General features: G+C 35.6%; 1 protein-coding gene across 8 annotated transcripts in view; it reads left to right on the forward strand.

The window, feature by feature from the left end:
* The window catches only part of EMSY (EMSY transcriptional repressor, BRCA2 interacting), a 183,956-nt gene extending 166,567 nt beyond the window's left edge, over positions 1-17,389 (forward strand). For 4 of the 8 annotated variants that reach the window (XM_074216919.1, XM_074216921.1, XM_074216920.1 and 1 more), the window contains one exon: positions 1,902-17,386. In XM_074216919.1, coding sequence (XP_074073020.1) covers positions 1,902-2,096 — 195 coding nt within the window. In that variant the 3' untranslated portion in view covers positions 2,097-17,386. Of the gene's footprint in view, positions 1-1,901 lie in introns of all 8 variants that reach the window. The other 4 variants (XM_074216925.1, XM_074216922.1, XM_074216924.1 and 1 more) reach the window with 4 other exon arrangements.
* The last annotated feature ends 1,186 nt before the right edge of the window (positions 17,390-18,575 follow it).

Here is an 18,575-nt window from a genome sequence, read left to right on the forward strand (position 1 = left end):
TCTTAAAACTAGAATACCAATGGCACATTGGTACATTGGATTTAAGTTTGAAAGAAACCTTAATGATCATTTTACAAATGGGAAAATTTACATCTCAGAAAGGGGAAGCTAGGCAGTAAGTAGTAGAGTTGATATTTGAATCCAAGTCCTCTCACTCCAAAACCATGCTCTCAAAGGGCATGAAGTGGGTAAGAGTTTCACAGTATTTCAGTTAAAGATTGGGTTAAATGGATTCCAGTTCATCAAGGTTTTAGAGGAAAGTCAGCCATCATCACTCATTCTGGGTCATCTTCTATGATGAAGTTGTAATGTCAGTCTTTACCCTGACACTTACTGTTGTTCTGATCCATATCATCCTGTCCACCATCAATTTGTCAGAATACTAATGTTAGCTCAAAAAAAGTAACTAAATGGACAAATGGACCATGGGGGAGCAAGACTTTTAAATTATTCTAAAGCTAAAGAGATTATTTTAATTATCTACACTGTTTGCACCCCTCTCTAATAGCAGATATTTAAGAAGCTTTATGTAGCAGAAAGAGGAGTGTGCTGGGAGTTGAGATTGCTACTCCTGGGCAAGTACCTTCCCTACTTGGCTTCTCTATCTGCTCACCTTTAAAAGGAATGAGTTTAACTAGATGATCTTTGAGATTCCTTTCAACTCTTTACGACTAATACTTGAATTGGCTTTAACTTTCACAGAGATATTTATTGATGGCACATACTTCTAATCTCTGTAAGCAATTAAATCACTCTATTGGCAATAGAATCTGATTTAGAATTCAGTAAACAGTCCAAAGAGGATTTATGAAAGCACTTTGCTTTCTCTAAGGGAATAATAATAATAATAATAATAATAATAATAATAATAAAAATGTAGGTAATCTGAACATAAATAATAGTTTTAGAATTTTAAAAGGTTTTCTACTTAAGTACAATCCCCTCATTTTATATATGAGGAAACTGAGACTAAGAATGGGGGTTTCCCCTTAGAAGTAGCTGCATCAAGTTAGTAGGATGATTCTGATTAGAATTCCAATGGTCTGCCTCCCAGGCTACATAATTCTAGCATTAGACTTTTTTCAGTGATTTTGGCCATGGAGAAAGATAGAATAAAGCAGAACCAATACTTGATTATGTTGAGTTGCCATCGAGATATGATCCAATAACATAATTTACTTATATTTAGTATGTATATGTACTTTCATTCAACATGAATTATCTCTGGCCCCTCATGATAACAGTTTTCAGATTTTAGTTGGCTTTTTAACTTTAAAGAACTGTTGTTATTTTTTACCCTTATCAATAAATATGTTAAAATATTTGACTTAGGTAATATGTCTTAATAAATGCTATTTAGTAGTATTTTTAAAGATTATTTACATATATTTCTTTAGTTAAAAACAGTAATTGTTTTCAATTTTGTTATTGATGCTCATAACATAACATCCACCCACAATATATAAAGTATAAATTGTAATTTGGCCCTGGAAGAGATCTTAGAGAATATCCAATCTCTCTGCTATCATGTAATTGTATGATAAGTGAGGCATTTTCCCCCCTGTAGGTCTCAATTTCTTCATCTTCAACTATAGAATGAGGCCATCAGACTAGATCTCCAAAGTCATTTCTAACTCTTAAGATTCTGTGATTATAAAAGTCAGAAATGAATCTCCAGTTCTTTCCTGGCTTTTAGCCTTATGCCTTTTTTAAACATAATATGCTGCCCTAATTAATAATCTATAGGAGATACCTCTAAAAAAACATTTATCAACCTCCATGCTGGTCTTTTGTTGAGGCCACCATCTTTTTTAGTCTTTACTCCCCATTACTCCTGTCCCACCTCACCCCCTGGACTAATACAGAGGTTAAATCCTTGTCATGTGTGTCTTCTGTTACAGACCATCCCACAGTATTCAATTCCTTGTCACTCCAGCTCCAATGTGGTGGTAGAGCCCAGTGGGTTTCTTGAACTCAATAACTTCACTAGTCAACAGCTGGATGAAGATGAGACGGTACTGGAGCAGGACTTGGACAGCAGCACAGAGGAGGGGACAGAGCCCAGCCCTTCTCAGAATTCAGCGGAACGATCCTAGTGTTTTGGGCACCAGAGTGCACTTTAAAACCTGCTGGGTTCCCTTCCCAGGTGTCCAGAGAATCCCTTGTATTTTGCTGTATAGAGAGCACTTTGCAATTCGTTATGCCGTGGATCCTGAAATGACAGGTGCATTTCACCAAGATGTTGCTGCCAAAGCACCATTTCAAAACTTGAGTTGTAACTCACAAGGGTGGCATGGCCTTTTTTTAAAAAAAAAAAGAACAAAATAAAATTTTAAAAAAAAGGAAAGAAAAGGAAAAAAATTCAAATTTGAAACAACTTGAGACCTAATATTTGAACTTCTTCTCTTGGACTATGACCAGATAGAAAACTTTGTCCAGCAGCAAAGAGAGACTTTTCCTGTTTTTGTTTCTCAGTTGGCATCTGCTAAACAAAACTCCAGTTGGAAAGGAATGTGAATGGACATTGTGTTTTTGGAAAAGCACACCAGGGACAGTTTTAAATCTCAAGCTCGCTCGCGCTCTCTCTCTTTCTCTCTCTCTCTCCCCCCTCCCTCTCTCCCTCTCCCTCTCCCTCCCTCCCTCCCTCCCCCCTTTTGCAAAGCCACAGGAAATGTTGAGCTGGTGACAATTTTGCACTTGGCCCAATTCATATTGAATTACTAAAAACTTAGGAAAATATTAGCACTAAAGTTCTTTTGGGATCCTTAAAAGAGGTTCAGTCATTCTCTATTGGTCACATGTGAATTTAGTGGCTGCCTTTGAGGCCTGTGTACTTTTACAAGTTATATGCTAATTTATTTACAAAACAATATTCTTAGAGCCACAGGCAGCGCTATTCACTTTCTGTTTAAATGTAAAGATTTCAAAACAGGCCTTGCCCTTTTTGACATACTCCTTTTAACTAGGAATACATTTTTTGAACACACCTGAAAGAATATTTCACTGTGATGTGGAGGGAAAGAAACTTTTTGAGCCTAAAGAAAATGTTCGTTCAGATTAGGAAAAATCATAATTATTTACAGGATGAGTTCTTACTGTGAAATTGCACATTTATATTGAACTAAGGCTTTGGGAAAACACACACATATATATGTATACTCACACACTCACCTCTTTCATGTGGTTGTCTACCCCCTTGTGAATGTACAAATGTTCAGTTGCTATTCTAAGCTTACTATGTTTTAAAGGTGTTCTACCTTTTTAGGGCACAGTCTATTCAAGCAATATGTTTGGGTCTTGTGATCACTGTATGTCACAGATAGAAAGGGGGTGGGTGGAGGAGGGAAATAGACTGGAGGGTTAGAGAGTCAGTTTTGACAAGTTGTGGAAAAACGAAACAGTACTTTTCATTTTTTTAAATAATGTAAATAAAATAAGTTTTTAATGGTTTTATATAGATTTCACTATAAATAAGCATTTTAAGACTTTGACAAATTGTTGACCTGTATATACATATATCAGCATAACTGCCCAATTTTTTGGTGCTGAGTACTGTAAGTAGAATTCATCAGCAGTCTCCTAATTTTTGCGTCTGCTTTTTTTTAACTTGTGATATTGTAGTTAATAAATTCCAACTTAAAGGAACACTGAGGATTCAAATACAAGAATTCAGAAGGTGTACTGTTTTGTTGGTTTTTTGCTGATGATTGTAATTACTTCCAATTAAGTAATAATTTGACTTAGTAACCTATAGATGGAGCTATTGTATATCATTTAAATGTGTTGACACTAGTCATAGTCTTTGAAACTGTTTCTAATAACTGGTAGCAGTGGAGCAAGATTTTAAATCAGTCTAGGCCTATTTTTACTGTCCATATTTAATTCATAGGCAACATGAATGGGTTTCTAAAGAATTCCTATACCCCAACATTATCTTCTTCTTAGAGTTTAGCAGTAATAGATTTTAAAATGGTTGTGCCAAATGGAATCATTGCTATGGCCATATTTTCTATTTTTTAATATTGATACTGTCATATTAAAACCATAGAACCTTAATGCTTGAAGAGATCTTAGGATATGGATTATCAGAGCTAGAAGGGACCATTGAACACATAATGTTAGCACTGAAAGAGATATATCTAGTATTTTTATCAAGACCTTGGAAAAGAATAAGTGTGGATATCATACTCAAATTTTCAGATGTGAGTACTCTTAGGAATGCTAATCTTGGGCAATGGATCTAAGAAAATTTTGACAAGCTCAAACATTTGACTGAATTGAAGATGAAATTTAGTAAGGATCAGCATAAAATTTTATAGCTGTGAAGCCAATTTCTTGTGAAAAATATGAAAAGATGAGTCCCTAGTGGGATGTAATATTCAAGAGACCTTATATAATTTTAGATTCTGTTTGACAGTCCTCATATTCTTTACACTAGTAAGACCATATATGGAACACTGTCTTCAAGTTCTGACCCCACATTTAAGAAAATGCATAGATAAGCCAGAGAATAACTAGGAAGGTGAAGGACTTCAGCTGAAGGAACTGGGGATCTTTAAGCCTAGAGAAGGTTGAGGATAAGAGGAGTTAGGAGAATATAGTCATATGGATTAGATTTGTTTCCTCTGACTTCAGATGGCAAAACAAATATTTTGTTTTTGTTAAGTCATTTTTGACATCCCTATTTAGGATTTTCTTGGCAAAGATACTGGAGCGGTTTTTCATTTTCTTTTTCAGTTTATTTTATAACTGAGAAAACTGAGGCAAATAGTGTTAAGTGGGTCATAGTAGCTAGTAAGTATCTGAGGCCAGATTAAAATGAACAAAGTTGAGTTTTTCTGATGCCAGGCCCAGCACTCTATCCACTGTACCATCTAGCCGCATGTAAAACAAAAAATGCTTAATAGAAATTGGAATGATATTTTTAGAATCTCTGTTGGAAAAAACTTGTTAACAATTAGAGTTGTCCCTAAGTGGAATGGACACCTCTTGAGGTAGCAGATTCCCTTTTGCTGAAAGTCTTTAATGTACATGTTGCATTACTTGGCCACTAAGGTCCATTCCAATTCGGAAATTCTGTGATTTTGGAAACTTACATGCTATCCTTTTACCTTACAATAAGGTTACAGATGCAGAATAGGGAGAGGAGACCCTTGCCTTTGTTTACATACGTTAGAATCAGTGGCAAAGTTGGGAGCAAACTTTAAGTTTTCTGACTCCCAATGCAATTTACTTGTACATGCTTTTAGAGAGGCAGTGTGGACTAGATATTAGAATGCTGGAGTTGGGACTGCATTCAAATCCTGCCTCAGTTACTTAACTAGCTATGTGATCAATGACAAATCATTTATATTCTCAGGGCCTCAGACAACTAAGAGTATAAATTAGAAAAAAGATGAATATCTTTTGAGAGGAGTTTACACATTGGGAATTCCTTTTCTAATGAAATCAAAAGTCAGTACCCATACATATAAATATATGTATATTTTTGTTCACATATGCATACATGTGACATTTATATAATACGTTTTCCGCATAAAATTCCTTATATCCATTATTTTCAATTCTCACAAGCTTTTGTTGTAGGTTGTGTCAAAATTCAATTTCCTATATTATTTCCACTATCCACTTCTCTAAGGTCATCCTTAGGTCAGGGCTATCTAAAATATGGCTGGTAGCCTCACCTGCATTGTGAATTTTATGCAGCCCCCTGTGGGTTTACTAAATGCTTTAGTAAATGAAGCTGAGCTACCACAGAGCTCTCACTAAAATAGCAAATCAAAATATATTGTCTATTGTTTCAATAAAAACTTTTATTATAGGTGGGACAGCCCTGCACTAGGTGAATTAACCAAGTTTTTTTTTCCTTTTCAAGGCTATGGAAAAGGAAGGAAGTAGCTAGGTTATTTTTAGTATTAACTCATAAATAGATAGGCAGTTGCTCGAGGCATAAAAGTGTTTCTGGTTAAACTTTGCCTCGAGTTTGGCTTTTCTATCTTTTTCTTTACAATTCAAAACTCAAGATTTCCCTACCCCCTTCTTTTTTTGAATTGAGTACATATTTCTGTTGATTTATCATTTTTTACTGTATGGTCTCATGTTTCCATAGAATCCTAGATCAGAGGGGATCTTGGAGGGCATTCTGTCCATATGGGTCAGTCCCCTCAACATCCCAACAAGTGATCATTTTTAGCATTATTTGACCACATCTACGAAAAGAGAACTTATTAATTCCTGAAGCAACCAAAACTCATTTCTATAATGCTGTTTTGCAAAGCACTTTTCTTTGTGAGTTGAGTGGTACCAGCATTATTATCTTCATTTAACACATGAGTATACAGACCCTGGATGGCTAAGTGACTGATCATCACTTAACTAATCAGTGTCTGATGGAAAATTTGAACTTATTTCTCCTAATTGGATGTCCTATTATTGACCTATTTACCAGGCTCAAGTTCAAATTGAAATGTGCTAAGTGTCCAAAAGTACTTAAAAAGTGCCAAAAGGGTTTAGCTTCAAGTCAGGAGACCTGAATTCAGATCCTCCTGCTGTGTGATCTCTGGCAAATAACTCATCTTCTCAGAGTCTTAGTTACTTCATCTGCAGGAGATAATACCTGTACTTCCTACTTTGTAGAGTTATTGCTAAGAAAGTGATTTATAACTCTTAAATAGCTGTAGAAATGTGAATTATCAGTGATGATTAACACCTGATAGGAGTATGTATGGAGGAAATGATGAGATAAAGATCATTACAAGCATATGAAACTATAGAAGCAGGAATGGGGAATATTATTGTCAGAGTCATAACTAGCCAACTAGGAGGTTTTGTCCCCAGGATAGGTGACGTAAAGTATGCACTTAGTTAAGCTTGAGGAGTCAGAGCTTGACTAAGATACTTGATTGTGGATGCTGCTGGAGAGGGCATTTCACTGAGAGTCCAGGGTCAAGATGAAGAAGTGGGAAATTGGTTAGTAGCTCACTATTTTAACTAAAGATTTTTGTTATCTAGGTACTCTTTTATTTCTATGTTGCTGAACCACTTCGTGTGATTGATACTTCTTCATTCTAAGACAGAATTGTGGTCATACCATCTTAGTGACATCAGTAATTAATCTGAAAGTTGGATGTATCCACACAGGAGAAAGCAAGTGAATGAAGTGTCTGTTGTTCATAAGGATAGGCAGTTGAATTATATATCCTAGAACTTCACCATAAGAAAACAATTTTGGATACCAAAATTGTGCCCCAAATTAAATAGTAGAGTGATTAAATTCACTCAGCTTGCATATGGGAAATTTACAAGTTTTTAAAATAACTGGGCCTCTTTTTGAAACAAGGGTCCACCCATCCTTCTAAACCAATATTCTTTCAGTGATATTGTATGGCTACCTTAAAGGTGAAACATTAAAGAGTGTAGAGTGTTAAGGGAAGATTAGTACCTCTGGTATGAGAGCTGTCAAACTTTTACCAGGGCTTTCCACTTTTGGTGTCCACATGGTTCACCCAACTCTCACCCACGACCCCAAGAAGCTACAGCACGTTCAATGGCCATACCTACATAATCATTTTGGCAAAAGAGCTAAACCAGGTTTAGGGTAAACAAGGGGTCTGAAACCATTGGTGAATTATGGAGGTGTCTACCACAAGCCTGTAAAAACTTCTGGAAGAACTGGCAGATGAGAAGTTTGATCCAGTAGCCACAAAGGTGACTGAAGCATGCACTATGGAGTATTTAGATCTTGTTGAGAGTAAATTAAAGATGCCAACATCATCCACTGCATCCTGAGTCATCAGTCATCTTGATTTTGTCTTGGCAGTGAAATGTGATGACTGGAAGAGTGAGGCTGATGATACAACTCTGCCTCACTTAAATCCAATTTATGTGCTGTGAGTCAAATGACATCATGCCATTTTATCATCTTTACCTACCTCAAAATTTCTGTGGCATCAGACAAGTGACAAAGCAGCAGGTGCCAATACATTGGTAACCAGTTAGAACCCTGCATAGAGCCAGCCTAGGTCATTCGGTTTTTTCACTAGACTGAAACAGCAGTGGGATTCAGTAATCTTATGTATCTGAGTAGCTTTTTAAAAGGACTGCACTCTTCACCTCTTGATGTGAGGAAGGGACTAGAAAAGTTATCTTAGAAATTATCTCATTCACTCAACCTTGGTCTACTTGCAGAAAGGGATCTCACACTATGGTAAAAACAGGCAAAAGAAATGTATAAACACTGTTATGAAGATGATTCCACTCAACATCAGTTATATGTCCAAAAAGGTTATTATGGATATCTGGTGAACCTGAAAGGTGAGAGAACTCAGCAGGTATTGCATCCAAATAGCAGCCCTGGGTGAAAAAGGACTGGTAAGCAAAGGCCACCTTACCTAAGTTAGAGCTGGGTACTTGTTTTCCTGCAGTGGCTGCAGTGATGGGGAGCACTGTGAAGCTGCAATAGGTTTTACAATCAGAACTAATGTCAACAAACTTAGATGGCTACCAAAATGAATGTATGATGGACCCATGACAATGCGATTGCTACTTATGGGAAAATATGCTAACATCAGTGCATATGCTCTTAGGAAGTAAAAGAAAAATTTTATAAAGACATGGAAGCCCTCCTCATCAGTCAAAAAAGTACAAACTTAGAATTTTGGGTGACTTAAATGCCAAAGAAATTACAGAATGGCAGGGAAACCCTGGGAGAAATGGAGTTGAAAACAGTAACAGTTATAGGTATTGTCAAAGTACTGTGCATCTCATGACTCATCACCAGCACTGAATTCCATTTATATAAATGCAACAAAACTATAAATGCATCTTTGGAGCAAGCATTGGCATTTAGTCGACTTTTAAGCAGAGGAGATAGGATATGAGAATGACAAAGGCATACTGGGCTAATTATAGACTTAATCTCTCCAAGTTGGACATTCAGCTAAATTGATGGCCTCAAGGTAAGATGATGCCTAGAAGACAATGTCAACAGATGAGAATTCTTTTCCTAGAGTTAACAGTTTGTTGCTAACTTGGAGGGAAAGCTGAACCAACACGCCTTGGCGATAGTGAAGCAGAAAAGGATCAGTCATTTTTCAAGAGAGTTGGTACATAGCATCACATTTATTCATCTGGGGTAGAACACTCACAAGACACCAAAATTGATTTGATGAAAATGATGAGGAAATTCCAAAACTGCTAAATGAAAAATGAGAACATGTAAGATTTACTAAGAATAATTCATCCATTTCTAAGAAGCCATGTTTAACTCTATCAAGAGTCAAATGCATAAAAAAGCTTAGATTCTTGGCTCAGTAAGAAGGCAGATAAAATTTATTTTTATGCTGATTATAACAATCTAAAGTACTTTTATGATGTTCTGAGGGCTATTTATGGGTCAAAGACCTATAGTGCATTCACCTACTCAGTGCTGATGGAACCACATTGATTGGTGAGATATGAATATGATCTTGGATAGATGAGCTAAACATCCAATAGTATTCTCAACAGACCATCCTCAATGCTTAAGCCATTGACTTGCAGGTTGAAGTCAGTCATTCTTTGTCCAAACTTGCAAATGAAGTTATTTTGCAGCCTCTGAGACTGAGATGCAACAGAATATGGATTGATTTTCTTCTGCCTGTGCTGAACAACATTAAGAAAACAGGCTCCACTATCCAGCACCACACCATCATGTGTGGAACCATTGGTTACAACAGATAAATTTTGAATGCTAACCTCATTGTTGTATGCCAATGGATAATCTACCAGTGCTCTGTTTTAGGAAGGTAAGGTACTGGACACTGAGATCCTTTCTGGAACTGAATAAGCACTCAAACTACTGCAGAGAGCTCAATTCTAATGTGTTGGCTGTAGTGCTTGATTAAAAGACTATTTTATGGAGAATTCACATAAGGTAAGCACTCACATGGAGGTCAGAAGTGATACAAGAACACTCTCAAGATCTCTCTAAAGAACTTTGGAATTGTGAAACATGGGGAAACACTGATGCTGGACCACCCAATTTGGTATGCTCATATCAAAGAAGGTGTGGTGCTCTATGAGCTAAGGAGAATTGCAGTAACACAAAAGAAATGTTAGATGTGCAAATTTAGAAATGTCTCACTCCAAATGATCTTATGACCTATTTTTACGTGACCTGTGGCTTACCTTTTTACCTTCTGAGCTCATATTGATCTGATCAGTCAGAGTTAGACATACTGTACCTTGATTCCCAACATAATGTCATTTAATTCTCTAGATAAAGACAGCCTGGTGGAACACTAGTCGACCAACAATTAAACAAGTTTCTTGAGGCACTAGATTTGTCCATAGTGACAGAGGTAGGACTTGAATTCCAAAGGCCAGCTCCCTAACCTTTCCCAGTCTACTTTTCAGCTATCAAAAATACCAAAATATTTATTGAGTGCCTCATTCTAAATGTCAAAAACTTGTGGAAAATCTTTAAATGCAGGGTATATATCTCAGAACACTGACCCAAATAACATTAAAATTTCTTTAATGTCAGGAAGATGTAAACAAACTTCCATCTTGAGATACCTGCCACCTATATATGTACTAGTATAACAATTATACTATTTACATTAATTTGCAAGTTTAATATTATACCAATTAAACTTTATACCAGATATTCACAAATTGAAGCAAAATTCATATAAGGAACAAAAGATTTAGAATCTTAATTTTTAAAAAAATGAAAAAGATTTGGACCAACACTTCCAGAACCTCAAGTTATATTGTAGCAATCATCGGAACTATTTTGTGCTGGTTAAAAATAGAAAAGTAGACTAGTGGAACAAACTAAACAAGAATTAGAAATAACTGAATTCACCCAAGAAAAGCTACGTGAGGAAGAAATCCTTATCTGAAAAAAAATAAAAGAATACTAGAAAGCCACATAATAAAAAAGATTCAGACTAGCGTGTTAAATGATATACTGCAATAAATTCCAAATGGATGCTTGATTTAATAAAGAGCCATTGTGCTCATCAACTGTGCATTAGTGTCCCAGTTTTCCCATATCACTTCCCAATATTTTGTCATTTTGGCATAAAAAATTGGAGGAAAATGGATAGAAATATCCTTCAAAACTACATCTGAGTGAGGAAATTCTTAAACAAGTTAAGAATATTGTCAAAGATACAATAGACAAATTTTATTGAAATTTACATTTTCATAAACAATGCAAATAGGACAAGAAGGGCAACTCAATTGGGGAAAAATGTTTGCATTAAATTACTCTGAGAAGGGTCTGATGTATATCTGTATAAATGCATGCACACATATGTGTTTATGAAATTAAAAATATGGACTATCAAGAGACATGCCTCAGTGGAAAAGTGGTTAAAATAAGGCAATCAAGAAGTTCTTAAAAAAAGAAAGAAATGTAGGGGGAAAAACTATTAAAGCTGAACAACAAATTAAAAAATAAGAACAACTTGATGGTATATGGAATGTACCACACCCCAAGGACTCCGACGTCTGGAAAGGAACAGGAATCTTTTTTAAATAAAATTTTATTCTTTCTAATTATATGTAAAAACAATTTTTAGCATTTGTAAAAATTTGATTTACAAATTCACTCAAAAATTGAGTTCCAAATTTCCATCCTCTCTCTTCCCCCTACATTGAGAAGGCAAACAATTCAATATAGATTATACATGTTTAATTGTGCACAACATTTCCATATTAGGTTTGAAAGAAAATATAGTCCGAAAATAAAAACGTGAAAAAAGTAAAAGTGAAAAATAGTATGCTTTAATCTTCATTCAGACTCCATCAATTCTTTCTTTGGAAATGGATAGCTGTCCTAATCATAAATCCTTTGGAATTATCTTGATTATCATATTGCTGAGAACAGCTAAGGCATTCAAGGTTTATCATCATATAATATTATTACTGCATACCATATTCTGATTCTACTAACTTCAATCTTCATCAGTTTATGTATGTCTTCCCAGGTTTTTCTGAAAGCATCCTGCTCATTATTGCTTATACCACAATAGTATTCCATTACAATGATATACCAAAACTTGTTCAGTCATTCCCCAATTGATGAGAGTCCCCTCAATTTTCAATTCTTTGCCACCACAAAAAAAAAAAAAACTAAATATTTTTGTGCGAATAGGTCCTTTTTTCTTTTAAAAAAAATTTGGGGGAGGCATATAGTCCTAGAAGGACTATCACTAGGTCAAAGGATATGCACAAGTTTGTAGCCCTTTGGAATTAGTTTCAAATTGTTTTCCACAATGATTAGATCAGTCACCAACTATGCATTAGTGTACCAATTTCCCATATCCCCTCTAATATTTGTCATTTTCCTTTCCTGGTCATAAGGGTGTGGTAGTACCTCAAAATTATTTTAATTTACATTTTGCTAATCATTAGTGATTTAGAGCATTTTTTCATATTCCAATAAGTAGCTTTGATTTCTTCATCTGAAAATTTCATGTTCATATCCTTTGGCCTTTTATCAGTTGGGGAATGACTCATATCTTAAAATTTTGATTCAGTTATCTGCATATTTGAGAAATGAGACCTTTATCAGAGACACTTGCTATAATGTTCCCCAAATTTCTGCTTTCCTACTATCTTGGTTGCATTGCTTCTGCTTGGGTAAAATGTTTTTTATTTAATATAATCAAAATTATCCATTTAATTTCTTAATATTTTCTAGCTCTTGTTTAGTTATAAATTATTCCCTTATCCAAAGAACTGGCTATGGAATAAACTATTCCATGCTGCCCTAATTTGCTTATGATATCACCCTTTATGTCTAAATCATGTACCCATTTTGACCTTATCTTGATAGATGGTGTGATGTATTGGGCTATGTCTATATTCTGCCAGATTGGTTTCCAGTTTTCCCTGTAGTTTTTTTTTCTCCCTGTAGTTTTTGTCAATTAGAAAGTTCCTGTCCTAAAAGCTTGGTTCTTTGATTATATGATCTTAGATTATAGATTACTATGGTCATTTATTACTGATTCCACTGATCCATCACTCTATTTCTTAGACAGGTTGTTTTGATGATTATCATCTTGTAATTCAATTTTAGATCTAGTACAGATTTTGTGACATCCATTTTCCATTGCTTGTAAATGATTGTTCTTTTTTTGTATTCACTATTATAATTATTGTGCATATTGCTTTCTAGCCCTGCTTACTTCATTTACATCACTTCATATAAGACTTTCCATGCTTTTCTGTCTCCATATTCATTGTTTCATATAACCCAGTAATATTCTATTATATTCATGCTTTACCATTTGTTTAACCATTCCTCAATTGAGGGTCATTTACTATTGTAATTTCCATATTTTTACTACAAAAAGGATTGCTATATTTTAGTTTATATAGAACCTTTCTTTTTGTCAGTGACCTTGAGGCACATATCTAGCAGTAGAATCTTTGGAAATGTACATAAAGATTTAAGGATATTTTAGTAATTTTACTCTCATAATTCCAAATGCTTTCCAGAATATTGATGCCAGTTCATAACTATATCAGTAATTTATCAGTGGACCCATCTCACTACAACTCCAATATGGGTGGCTTCTGGTTTTTGTCATCTTTGCCAATTTTGAAGGTGTGAGGTAAAGCCACAGGGTTGTTTTGATTTGTATTTTTCTTATTTTTAGTGATTTGAAACTTTTTTTTTTTTTGCAAGACAGTGGGGTTAAGTGACTTGTCCAAGGTCCCATAGCTAGGTAATTATTAAGTGTCTGAGGCAGGATTTTAACTCAGAAGCCTCTTGACTCCAGGGCCAGTGTTCTACCTACTGCATCACTTCGCTTCCTCAATTTGAAACATTTCTTCGTATAACCATTCTTCTTATGAGAACGATTTATTCATATTCCTTGACCACTGAGGAATGACTTTTGGTCATATATTTCCGTTAGTTGTTGGAATATTTTAGATATCAAGCCCTCATCAGAGATATTTTATATACATATTTTTCCAGGTGATTGCTGCTTCTTATTCCAAATGCATTAATTTTGATTGTGCAAAAGCTTTTCAATTTCTTGTGATCAAAATTATCATTTTATCTTTTGCAATTGCTACTATCCCTTGTTTAGGTTTAGGTTTAGGATTCATCCCCTATCCATAGTTCTGAAAGTAACTTAATCTCTTCCAATTTTTCTTAATTATGTGATCCTGAATTTTCAAGTCATGCATCCAATTTGAATATACTGTAGAATATGGTGTAATATGCTGTTCTGAGCCTAATTTCTGCCAGTCTACTTTGTGATTTTCTCAGCAGTTCTTATCAAATAAAACATTCTATTCTAAGAATTATACATATTTAACAATCTTATGAAAGAGTGCTTCAAGTTACTAATAAGAAACATACAAATCAGTTATAACTCAGGCTTTGTTTTCACCCAGGAAAACAGCAAAGATGACAAAACATAGGAGTAGTTGATGTTGATGGGGAGTAGGAGATTGTGGCGAAACAGACACATTCATGCACCATTTGTGGAGCTAGGAATTGGTCTGATTACTTATGGAAAATAATTTAGAATGATACTCCTTGAAAGTAGGGTTATTTTTTTCACCTTTGAATCCCAAGTGATTAGTAAGTGCTTAATAAATGCTTGTTGAATTGACATGATCTAGTAATTGGATGGATCAATAGATATGGATTTCTAGATCAAAGACAGCAAAAATGGCCACCTATATACCAAAATATGCATAGCAACTTAGTGGTGGCAAAGAACTGGGGGAAAAGTGACTATCCATTCATTTTGAAATGACTAAACTGATTGTGGTATGGTATTGGAGTATTACTCTGTCTTCACTGAAAATGAATATGAAGAATTCAGAGGAGTCATAAGATGAAATGATACAGAATTGAATAAGCATAAAAGAACATATATATATATATATATATATATATATACACACACAAAATGATCATATCAGTGTAAAAAATGAAATGACCTTGAGTGCTCCATATTAATAATGACTAAATTTGGTCTTGGAGAAAAGTTGAGAAAATGTAGCACTTCCTGTTGAGGTTCATGCCAAGTAGGTCTTTGTTCTCAGACAAGGTAAGGTATGAGATCCCATTTGTTTCCCCTCTGCAAGATGAGAATCAAAAATCCTTTAGAATCACTTTTCTGTCTTGTGTCCTTGTCTATCCCCATAGGCCCTTCCTCTTTTATATACCAATCTCTATTGTCAGCCTCAATCATCACCAATCATGTCTTGGATAAGATAGACTTTATTATCTTTTTTCTTCAAATAAGAGAGGGAGGGATATAGAGAAAATATCCTAGAAACGGGTATATTTATGCTAGTAGAGTTGAAGATCATATTAGTGTTATTATTATTATTGTCAGATCACACTCTTGGTTCATGTTGAGTTTGTGGTCATTAGAAACCCCATACCACTTTTTACACAAACTAGAGCCCCAAGAGTTCTACTATTTCTTCTAATCTTGGCATTTTTGGTAGACTAGAAAGAACATAAGATAAATCAGTCATTAGACTGCATTAGTTCCTAGTCCTGGCTCTGCCCTTATTAGGCCTGGGATTTCGGGCAGGTCATTTCCTTCAGCTTGTTTCAGTTTTCTCATCTGTAAAATGAAAATAGCAATCCATGTTTTTTGTTCTTCACAGGTTCGTGGTGAGAACCACTTACCTAATGGAAGTGAATGTGCTTTGTACCATACTAATGTTAATGCCTGGAAAGACACTGTCTCTGGGGTCAGAAGACCCATGTTTGAGTCCCAGGTATTCCATTTATTAAATGACCTTAGGCAAATTTCATAGTTTTATAGGTTTAGATTAGGGAGGAACCATAAAGGTCCTTCAGTCCAACCCCCTTATTTTACAGATGAGGAAACTGAGGCCAGGAAAGATTAAATAATATGCTCAAAACTACTCAGGGAGTAACATTTAATTTCTTTGGATCTAAGTCTCCTCATCATTAAATGAGGATAATCATTCTTTGTCTATGAGGATCAAATAAGATCATGTTTGTAATAAAATACTTAGGAAACTATAAAGTGCTCTATCAGTGTGGGTTATTATAGTTATTACCTTTATGATGATGAAGATTCTTCTACTATGACCAGGTTGGGGGTAGTGCAGGTATTAAAGTTTTACTATGAAGGAATTTAATTGAGAGAATTCATAGCATTGTGCAACCATGGGAGGGAATATCTCATGTGAAACTTCATGCAGAGGTGCAATTTGAACTGTGTTTTGAAAAAACTCAGAGAAGTTAGGTGACCTAGATCCTCATCTAGGAAGAACATTTCAGGTATAGGGGGAATCAGACACAGTATTCTGTTGTTGTTTGACTTTCATTTTTGAAAGGGACCAGTGACATTACAAGGTTATGTCTTGAATTGTGCATGAATTGGATTTAAGTGAGATAGAACTGCGCAAAGTCATCAACCTCACTCTCTCTTCCAGAGTCATTGGAGTCTAGAGAACAAAAATCAAGTTGACCAGTGATGGCTTGAAATGCAGTAGATGACCTTAGAGTCTTCAATTGGTCTCATCTATTCATTCCTACCACCACCACCACCACCAGTGCCCTGCATGCTTGGAGTAGACTTCTCTCTGACTCTTGGATAGGCTTGAAGCCTCTTGGTTACTTCAACCTAGTTTAGTCTTTTTGCAGAGGCAGTTTGTGCTGCTGCTATAGATGCTATAGCTTCTTGGAGCCATAGGTGAGAGCTGAGTGCCAAGTAAACACCAAAGATGGAGTAGCAGTCATAAAAAAGAGCTCAGCAAGTCCTTACACGAGAGATGCCAGTCCTCCCTGAACACCCTATACAGCAAACTGTTGTAGGAACAGCTAGAAGGCCAGTGGCACTGGATTGTTGAGTATATGTAAGGGAGTGAAGGCAAAGAGAGGCTTTCATATTTGATCCTGGAGGTAATTTGAAGACAGTACTGAAGTGGGGGTGGGAGATGGGGGCAGGATAACCTGGTCAGATCAGCATTGGGAAGATCACAATGGCAGCTGAGTGGAGAATGGTTTGGAGTCAGGAAATACATTAGGCAGGTTAATCTACCAGTCAACTGTTGTAATAATTCAGGAATGAAATGATAAAGACCTTCCTCAAGATGGCAACTGTATGAGTGGAGAGCCAGGTACATAGAGGAGGCAGCTCATTCTACTTGTGGACAACTGTCATTTGGGAGGTTTGTCCTTATGCTGAGATGAGATTTTTCTCCCTTCCCTCCTTCATCATGCCACACTTAAGTTCCCAGGCAATTTGCTCTTTGTCCTATATTCAAATTGATTGGATAAATATTAAGAGGCCTTTTTTAAGACTAGACTTAAATTTTGTCAGTCTTAGTAACTCATTCCACTAAATAATCCTAGCACCTTCTGTTTATATAATAATAGCTCACTTCTCTCTGAGGTGACTGATGCATTATGAAAATAATATAAACAAGTTTAGGAAATTTAAAGAACTTGCTTCATTAGTTGCTCCTTTTGCTCAATTCTGGGGATTCAAAGATAAAATTAACAACTCCTGCCCTCAGGGAGCTTACATTTTACTAGCAAGGATAAAACATGTTCACAGAGAAGTCCAACACAAGGAGCATGAGGAGGACAAAGAGAAGATTTGGACAAAGGAAAATTTGAGAGAAGGGGAGAAAAAAAGACTTTCTAGAGTAGATGGTCTTTAAGCTGAGCCTCAAAAGGATGGAAGGATACTGAAAAATATGAATGAAGAGAGTGAACTGTCTAGGTACTAGGTTTTAGTTTTCAGAGGTGGAGATTGAATTCAGGTTGAATTCAGAAAACAGTGAATTGTGGAATGGGAAAAGTACAAAATCAAGGGTCAGAAAACCTGAGTAAGACCTAATCAGACTTCTGGCAGTGACTTGAGCACACTTTTTAATCTCAGTTTTCTATAAAATGAAATTAATCATCTTTGTTCCTCTTTGCTAAGCTGTCATGATTCTGGGAGATCAGCAAGTTGCTGTTTCTCCAATTAAACCATAGGGGAATCATGTGAAATAAACCCTGGAAAGTCATATAGAAATTGTGGAATTATGTACCAAAATAAGTTGTAGTTTTCCTAAAGGCAACAGGAATCAACTGAAAAATTTTTAGTTGGGCTGAGTGAACCTGAGTAAAAGAAAAATTATTTTGGCAGATGTATGAAGAATAGATTTTCATTTTGGTAGGAAGGATCTTAAGGACAGATTGAAATTGGAAGAGATTGGAGTTAGGGGCATATAGTAAGCCTGATGAGAGGATGTGAGAAACAAAAATCTTTTATTGATTGGACATGTATATCAAGAGAATGGGTCAGATATAAAGGACATAATGATGGTAGAATTGATGAGACTTGACAGCCGAGTGGATGCTGCCAAAGGCCTGACTTGGAGTGGGGGTAGAGTTATGTAGATGAGAAGAATCACAATAGAAGCAACCTGCTTCCACTTTTCTATGATTGCCTGTTGGGTACTTTGGCGAAGACAATTCCCCAAATATGAAATCTGTTTTATGATTTTCAAGCACTTTTATGCCCATTATCTCACTGAACCACACAGACATCACTAAGAAGCATCATCACCCTTTT

Source organism: Macrotis lagotis, chromosome 1 (genome assembly GCF_037893015.1).
Source record: "Macrotis lagotis isolate mMagLag1 chromosome 1, bilby.v1.9.chrom.fasta, whole genome shotgun sequence".
Lineage (NCBI taxonomy): Eukaryota > Metazoa > Chordata > Mammalia > Peramelemorphia > Peramelidae > Macrotis > Macrotis lagotis.